At 48.3% G+C, this 9,073-nt stretch overlaps 1 protein-coding gene across 2 annotated transcripts in view; it reads left to right on the top strand.

Annotated features, from left to right (window-relative positions):
* The first annotated feature begins 201 nt into the window (after window positions 1-201).
* The window catches only part of HPSE2 (heparanase 2 (inactive)), a 108,487-nt gene continuing 99,615 nt past the window's right edge, over window positions 202-9,073 (top strand). For both annotated transcript variants that reach the window (XM_071564492.1, XM_071564491.1), the window contains exons 1-2: window positions 202-479; window positions 1,497-1,654. In XM_071564492.1, the coding sequence (XP_071420593.1) occupies window positions 220-479; window positions 1,497-1,654 (418 nt within the window). In that variant the 5' untranslated portion in view covers window positions 202-219. The remainder of the gene's footprint in view (window positions 480-1,496; window positions 1,655-9,073) is intronic.

Genomic DNA, 9,073 nt, shown 5'->3' with positions numbered 1-9,073 from the left:
AAAAATGTCTGGAGCCTGCATCTCTTAAAGGGGCGGTGCTGGCTGCAAGCAGTCTTGGCACCGGCTGCGAGAAAGGCTGGTCAGGGGCGTGAGTTCCCCTCCACCAACACCAAAACATTGCAAAAAAAGGCAGAGCGCCCCACACTTTAGATAAGGACAATTAGCCACCAGCGAGCCCCTGCAGACAGGGAGTTAATTAGAGGTTTCCTGCTCTCCGGCATGCCCTGTTCCAGCTCCTGCCCCCCAGGGCTTTTAGCCCTGATGGCACCTGGGCTGGCCCTCATGGCCACCTTCTCGCTGCCCTCCCAGGCTGGGGACAGGAGAGCACTGCCAGTGGAGAAACCTCCAGGTGTGAAGGGAAGAACTCTCATTCTCCTTGATGTCAACACCAAGAGCCCTGTCAGGATAATCAGTGAGAATTTCCTCTCCCTGCAGCTGGACCCCTCCATCATTCATGATGGCTGGCTCGATTTCTTAAGGTAAGGTAGGAGCCCCCCGGCGCCCTCTCCACGCCGCCCGCGGGGCGCCCTGGCGGCCCCACCGCCCAGCCCTGCCGGGCTCCGCGCTGCTGGCGCTTGTTGTGACGGAGCAAGCGGGGCCATGGTTTCCATTAAGATGCACATGTTTGCAATGGAGAAAGCATTTCGGAGACTTATCAGTTATGACTGCAAAAATGTCGTGCTCCCCTCGCTCCAGCAACCGCTCTTCTGCAAAAAGCACAACACGGGGCCGAGGCAGCACAGGGGAAAGAAATCAAAACCAAACAAAAAACAGCAGCATGAACGGGGCCGCCTGCCGAGCCGAGCCTTCTCCGGGTCCCGACGGGCAGAGAGCGGGTGTCGGCCAGGTCTTCTGAGCCCTCCGCTCCCCGGACTTCCAGCCCTGCGCGGGGGGCAGCGCCGGGCTGCAGCTGCGCTTGGCTCCACCGGCGGTGCGGAGCGGCCGCGGCCTGGAGGCGCTGGGACGGCCAGAAAGCCCTCTCCCTGCTGGGCAATTTGGGGAGGGAGAGAGGGTCTCTTCTGCACGTTCGTTCCGAGGATCCTTTCGGCTGCCGAGGAAGGAGTAGGGCGAGGATGCGGGGAGGCGCAAGCGAAGTGGAGCCGGGACGGCTCCCGCTTTTCTCCTCTTCCCGCTCCTCTCCCCTCCCCAGCGGCTCGGACCACGACACGGTCCCGCGTGGAGCTGAGCGCCTCTGCCTCCGGGACGCCGCTGCACTTGTCCGGGGGACACCGGCAGGGCGGGGGTAGTCGGTCCCGCCGGCCTCCGGGCCAACAGCGGCGGGCGGGGCAGCTCCTCGCTCCGGGGCCGCGCTGCTCGGCCGGCGCAGAGCCCCGCAGCCGGTGGTACCGCGTCGCACCGCCCCGGGAGGGGCAACGGGGCCCGCCAGGGCGGCGGCGGGTCCTCGAACTCCGTGCTCACTGGTCGCTGACGGTACCGGGGAAGCGAGGGCCCGGCCCGGCCCGCGGCGCCTTCAGCCCTCTCTCTCCTCTCCCCAGTTCTCGGCGGCTGGTGACCCTGGCGCGGGGCCTGGCCCCCGCCTTCCTGCGCTTCGCGGGCAAGAGGACGGACTTTCTGCAGTTCCACAATGTGAAGAACCCGGCCAAGAGCCGCGGCGGGCCCGGCCCCGACTACTACCTCAAGAACTACGAGGACGGTGAGCCCTGGGACCGTAACGGGGGGCGGGCGCGGCAGCGGGAGGCTGCGGGAGCCGGGCGGTCCTGCTCCGCCCGCCCCGCTCTCCCCGCACCCGGGCATGCTGCCGCCGGGCACCGGGCAGGGGAGAATTGCCGTACCCTTTCCTTCCTGAGTGAGGGGAACCGAGGAGCTCGGCCGAGCTCGCCAGCCCATTGCTGGTGGATCTGGCGGTGCCCCCGGGAACAAAAGACCGACCCCAGGGAGCAGGACTTTTCATATCTCTCCTGCTCCGTCCTCCGGTTCTCCTTGCCCCGAGCAGGCAGCAGAGGAGACTTTGCCGCGGCTCCTGGCGGGCACAGGGCATCGGAGTCCCGGGATGCCTGTGCACGCCCCGTCCCGCGCTTCTCGCTCGGCTCTCGGGAGCTTTTGCCTTTCCCCATGGACCTCGCCGTTGTTCGCGTTTGTGTGCCCGCCGCAACCCCGGGGCTCCCCGCCGGGCTTGGTGGCACTCGGTCCCCATGAGCTGATGCCTGGCCGGAGCTGCTCCCCCTCCGGACCTCTCGGCCATCTGTCGTCTTTCGAAAGTCACCGCCTGGCCCCGGCTTTCGGCTGCTGCCCTCCTCGCCGTCTGCCCTCCTCCCCAGTGGTTCCCCCATACACAGAAGACTTTCACCTTTCGCGGCCCTTAATTCACACAAAGAAACTGCGTAGAAAAATTAGGGCCGCGTCTCCGTCGTAAGGCATTTCTTTTAAGAAGCAGAATACCACGTCCACGTGCAAGAATTCATTGGTTTTTCTCTCTTGCTTGTTTAAAAAAAAATAACAAGAACAACTAACCAAACAAAAATACAACCTTTTTTTTTTACTCAACGACTGACAAAAATTGGCTGAACATATTTCCTAAGTACTTTTGAAGTCCAATTAATGCCAAACAGATCCCACTGGGCAGGTCTGTGGAACAGAGGAAATTTTGCAGAAATCTAGTCAGCAGCACAGTGCTGAATGGAAAAAGCAGATGCATTTGCCAGTTTTCTGATGCCTCTCGCTCCCGCTGTTTCCCCACATAACATCTGATCTCTCAGAGATGAATGTCCCTCTATTCCCACACGCAGGCAGGTGGGTGAATTTTTGTGCTTCATCTTTCACTCGGTCTCCTAGCTGAAGCAATCTCGATGTTATTCCTTGTTTTTCTTCTCCTTGTAACAAATCTCAGTTGAAGGGTTTGTTGTAAAATCTGTCTGCTGAGAGGCACTTCAGGAGAAAATGCTAACAAACCTGCCACAGTCACCTTGAACAGAAGAATTAAAGTGTCATGCATAAAATTGTGGAAAGGACTCACAAAAAACATTTGTAAGAATAATTTTTCTCACCTTTAATACTCCAACAATTTGCAGGAGAGAACTGATGCTAAATGTCTTCACAACAGCTTTCATGTTAAGGAAGGACTGAAATATTATGGTGCCTTTTTTCATTTCTCCTCATAGCAATAAAATTGAAGTGTAGCAGCCTTCAAAATGAAGCATTTCATAGAAGTTGTAACCACAGGTCTTAACTTTTCATCACTTAAATATAGAACAGGACTGTTGTGAATGTGGGTGAAGGAAGGAGGGGACACATGTGGTGTCTATCAAGCATCCGTGTAAATCAGAAAGGTGTGGTAAAAAGGGATTTCCTGCCTGGAAGCAACATTTTCGTATTTGCTCTTAAGATCTCTGTGCAAACTCCAGGGCTGGAGTTGCTAATAGCTCACATCCTTTTGTGCTGAAGCGGCACTAAGTGCTTCACTAGTGGGATCTAGTTCTCCTGATGCCACCACAGCTCTTTGCCCTGCTGTACTGGATCTGAGCAGCCATCTTCTCCCTTCTCCATTTGGAGCACTGGTCTCGTTTTTGTTCCCTCCTCTGTGTCTCACCTAAGACCTGCTTGGGATCAGGGCATGCATTTTGCTTTTGCTGCAAAGAACTTAAAACCTCAACAGACCGCCAAAAAAAAAAAAAAGGCAGCAACCAGCACCTGAGCATGGGGGAAGCCAACAATCATCCTGCTAGGTACCCTTCATTCTCCCCAAGTTGTCTGGAGTGGTTGGGATTGTTTTCCATGTCTGCATGCTTTCATATATCCTGTACCTATTTTCTGAAATTTCTTATAGCATAGCAGCATGGGAGTGGGGAACAAGTTGGGGGGCTTGATTAGTTAAAAAAAACAGGAAATATTAAAGAGAGAAATAAGTGAATTTTTAAGTCTTGTGCATCACCCTAGTGATTTTTAGTGACATGACAAGTGATAGTTTGGCTGCTTTATAGCATGAGTGTTTGTCTTTTTGTCTGTTCTCCCTGTGGGTACACACAAACTCCAGGCCTGTGACCCCAGTGCCTTTCTGCTCTCTTTGCAGCTCCCATGGGTGTTCCCATGCCTCGTGTTCCCATGTGGCCTGTGCACAGATGGGAAGGGAAGGGCACATCTTATGTTCCTCTAAGCTGCAGCAACTCATAGGCTGCAGGACTGAGAGGAGAAGGGTTAATGTACAAGACTGCTCAGAGAACTGCAATGACAAAAGAGTAACTGTGAGTAGTGTTCATATCACAGGCAGCTGCACCCTGCTATGTGCTCACAGGCCACACCGGTGTGGCTATCTCAGGCATTCAGATGGGTGGCAGTAACAGCAACAGGTCTGCTTTGCATCATCCTTCATGAATCCTGTGGCCATGCTTGCTGGAGATTGAATGAATCTCTGTGTAGGGATCTTTATTCTGGAAATCCCCCTCTGCTACCCTGTTGCTCTTCAGAACAGGCATTCCTCACTGAGGCCTTTGACGGTCTATTCTGCCTCTGTGGTGCTCTGCCTTCCTGACTATCAGACCTCCACAGAGAATCACCTTGCTCTTCCTGCCTCCGCTTAAAATTGTATCTTTTTCCCTTTCAAAAGGTTACAGCCATGTATACCTCCACCTTCTGAAAATTGCCTTTACCTAGGCCTGCCTTAGGGTTCACCAACCCCTTTTTCCACTTCTTTTTTGCATGGAGAGCATGGGTACTCTCTGAGGGTTGTAGTAACTGCTTTTGATTTGTATCTAAAATGTACCTAATTTTTCTGAGAAAAGGTATTTCCTTTTGGTTTCAGGGCAGTTCTTTTCTTCTTGTAATTCTTTTCATCACCTGGTTACAGATCTGTCCATACCTGCCAGAGCAACTTTTGAAAGTGGTTGCCTGTGATAAATGGTCTTGGTGAGCCAGAGGGTGTGCAGTCTTCCTTGTTGATAGCAGCATGTCTATATGTACCTCCTGAACTTTGCTAAGTATTAGAAGGTCATCTAACCTACTTTATTAACACCCAATCTATACTGTATACCAGGTAGCTGCCATCCCATCCAGTCCCTACTTTGGATGGTCATTTCTGGAGTCCACCCTATTTGGAGGTGGCATTGGCCAGCATGAAGTCTGTTAGAAACAAAACCACAGATTAATGTGTGTCAAGCTCAGTGGTACCAGGAGGTGGGGCTGTGCCGGTGACTTTTTAACATATGATGATCAAGAGATGCCTGAGAGACTTTCCTGTCCTTTAAACGGTGCTTCTCTGTAAGTGCCCTGCTGTGTTTGTTTTTCTTCAGCTCTTCTCAGTGTTGTGCTTTGTTATCTGAGACGTGCTTCTCTCCTGCCACAGGTATGTGTCTGATTGCAGGGCAGGTACCAAGACGTAAGGTCTCATGCTCTGTCTCTGTAGTACACCTGTTTCTCCTTTTGCTGTTGGAGTGCCTAACAAACAATCTGTTTGGCCTGTCCTTTCAACTGGTTCACATGTGCCAACAACCAGTTGGGTGTGAGGAATGGTACAATAAGAAACGTTGGTCTCCAGGAAAATGGGCTTGAGCAGCTCCTCTTTGGAGCAAAGGCACAGGTGATTGCTGGTACAAAACACTCTTCTGAAGTTGAGTTTGTTAAAGCCAAAACTTGCATGCTGCCCTGAAGCTTGGTGTTGGAGTATTATGTGTAGTGTGGAGTCCTGGTGCTGTTTCAGCAATGAACGCTGCAGGTGCTGTCTCAGTGCCTGAACTTAGAGCCCATTTTGAAAGCTCCGTGCTGGTGCTGCAGCAGGAGTTTGGTGGCCTAATGGAGAGCATCCTCATCTGAAGGGTGGTTCTCAACTGCCTCTCACCTCAAAGGCACACAGACCAGCTTTGAACAACCTGTGGTGGCATAAACATTGCTTACAGCTTCCCACTGTGCATATGTGCAGTAAAGGAAAACTTAAGGCAAAAGGGAAGTTACTCATAGCTGGAGTTCTTCAAGATGCATTGACCCAAGTGTATGGCTTCTCTCTCCTGCCTCCAGGCTTTGTGTAGCCTAGTGGGATAGTATGGCTGAGAAGAGACCAAAGGACACTTTATGTTGCTCTATATAGTCCACAGCAGAGAAATGGGAGCATATTTGCATATTGTAGGTACTGCATCAAAGAAGTTTCTGAGCTGAAGTACATATGGAAAACACATTTCAAAAATACCCTTGTAATTGCTGGTAAGTTACTTCCTTCTAATTTATCTCTTTCTTTATTACTTTTTTTTTTTGAGAGTATATCAAGCATCTGGAAAAATGGCCAATTACAACAAAAAAAATTGAAAAAGACATGTTTCTTAAACCTTCCATATTAGTCAGAAGTTTTTGCCACAATGTGTGGAAAACTTCACATTTTGCTGTGTAATACTGACATAGGTTTTCTGTATGTCCTTTCAGTGTTGGATCCATTCCCTCAGACACCTTCAGGTACCTGGCACTGCATCTAAACCTCAAAATTTGTGCAGCAGTGCATCTTTTCACCCTTATTGAGTCCATATTGCACAGGCATCTTCTGGGATGCCATGCTGTTAGAATATGTGCAAGGGTCTTAGGTATTGAGTGGAAAGGAAGATAATAAACTGTTAATGACCTGAGGATTCCTTTATGTGTACATGTGGTTGCACAGGGGCTGAAGCTGACCTCAGCTAGGGCTGTTGCTCCCACTCTTTTGCTCCTTCTGTCGTGTTCCTGCCCTCTCCTGTGCCTAGAGCCTGAGTTTATGTGGTGAGTTAGTTCAGGGACCTCAGCTGTTCAAAAACTAATGGTGGAGAGGTGATAACCTTTCAGCTTGTTTAGCTGTTGATTGAGTAATGCTGCATGACCATGGAGATGTAGAGGACAGTGCTGGGAAAGGAAAGCCTGCACTGAAAGATGGGACTGCAGCAGCCTCAGCCTTGGTCAGATCAAATCCTACAAATCTATGTCCCGAAGGTAGTAAAGCTTAACTCGGTTCTCTGCCATCAAAAAGGTTGTTCCCCATGCCTTCTTTGTGCTCTACACAGTGTCCTGCTGCTTCCATTGTGTTGCCTGTGGCACATTTCTGATCCGCTGCTAAGCCAGCAGAAAACTAATTCAGATTAAAAAATAGGCCACTGTTTTACTGCAAATTGAATGAACAGGATCATGAGGGTCATCAGGGAGACTGAGGCTAGCTGAGCCAGAGCAAGACAGGGTTATTGCCATGTGCCTGGGACTGTCACTTTGGTTCTGCCAGTTCATAAAAATGTGCAGCAGATGTTTCTGAATGGAGAACCATCCTGTTGTCCTGGTAAAAATGAATAAACAAGTTTTCCTTTATTCAAGGACTCATTTTCCATTTCTGGTCACCCAGGGCCCCTTTTTTGTCTGCTTTGTGTCCCTCAACAGTTTAGACATCTGTCCTTTCAGAGCCTGAAGAGGAAACGGTTGTTTTGTCCGCCCTCTGAGTATTTCAAACACAGCCCCTTAGGGAGGGCTGTAGAATTTCAGACATTGCAAGCACTCAATCTCCAAGATGGGTAGATCTTCTGATGTGCTTCAGACTTCTGGGATTTGCAAGACCTGGGGCTACTCCATGCCTTGGCATGAGCTCTGAGGGAGCCTCCTACTCTCTATTTCAAAGGGACCTTGATTACAGAGAAGGAGCTGCAACCTGCTCTGCCTGTGTGAGGAATCCCAACACTTAGTTATTTCATTAGAAATAAAAAAGTAAAATAAAAAAAAGTCTCTAGAAAACATATTACTCAGGGTAAGGGAGATACTGCCTGTGCAGGAGAGACTTCCAAAGATTGCCTGCTTAGCTCCCTTTTTTCTTTCAGATTATTTTGCTAGAATCATGCATGAAAATTGCTTTAATATTGCAGGAAATGGTGCAATCAAACAATTCCTGATTTGTTAGCTATTTGCTGGTATATGCATGAGATAAAATACTTCTGTGGTTATATACTTGACTATTTATAATAAGAATCCTTAGTTCTCTAAAAACATTACATATTTTTGTTAGTTTCACACTTCTTTCTATGCTACATCTTGATATGACTTAAAAGTGATTCATGTGAACTTATATGCACATGGGAAAAACATACGTCTTTTTGCATACAACTGTATGTTCTAAATTAGCAGTTGCCATTCAAAGAAAATGCTTTGAATTTATTATGGATTGGTCTCTGAATACATTTAGGGAAGTAAAAAGTGACTCTAATGTTAGGAATATTAGAAAAGAATTGGAAAGCGTCACCGAGAGCATTTGTATGCTACAAGTAAACTAGGTGCTGACATACTCATCAGTGTAAAGAATATATATGTGTAGAATAGGGTGATGGAAATAATCAAAGTCAGAGCTTTCATTCCCAGAGATTTTTCAGCTTGGAAAAAATGACCAAGATTATGATAAATGCTGTGAACTCAGTGTCACGCAGAGAAGACAATTTGGGAATGATTATTTACTTGTTTTCATGGCACAAGAAACAGGGAGCATCCAGTGGAATTATTGCAAATGAAAAGAACAAATATGACCTTTTTTTTAATATAGTGGGAAATAACTTGTGGAACTCATTGTCGGGGAATTTTTCCCAGCTTTAAAAAAAAAATTACACTAATGTGTCACAAATTTACCCATTGAAGACAGACGGGATGAGGATGCAGTTTCTGTCTTGGAAATCTTCTGTCTTTCTAAATAAAAGTTGTGTTCCCAATTTCACAATCACTGAACATTTTGTAACACTTTCAGTGGACAAACCTGTTTTTTAAAGCATTTCAAAATGTTTTGGTTTGAAAAGCAGAGGTTTTACAAGTTTGACAATGTACAAGTCATAAGAATTTTGCCTAGTCACTCATTAAACATCTATTTAACTTCTGTATTAATGTTACTTCCTAATTTTTTTTTGGTAGAAGTATTCAGGTATTGTTAGCATAAAATTGGGGGTTTTACACTTTTAAATTCACTTTTCAAGACTGGAAATCTGAAGTGAACAGTCCCATTAGGAGGATGGGCAAACTTAGCTTATTCTGGTGCCATGGCAGTGGTGACTGTGGCTTTTGCTGGAATGGTGATGGCGCTTGCTTTAACATGCACACAGAAAACTGAGTTATTTCTTCTCTTTGCCCTTCTGTCACACATTTCTCTGAC

The sequence above is a fragment of the Pithys albifrons genome, chromosome 9 (genome assembly GCF_047495875.1).
Source record: "Pithys albifrons albifrons isolate INPA30051 chromosome 9, PitAlb_v1, whole genome shotgun sequence".
Taxonomy (NCBI): Eukaryota; Metazoa; Chordata; class Aves; order Passeriformes; family Thamnophilidae; genus Pithys; species Pithys albifrons.
This window is presented reverse-complemented; position numbering and strand designations above follow the sequence as displayed.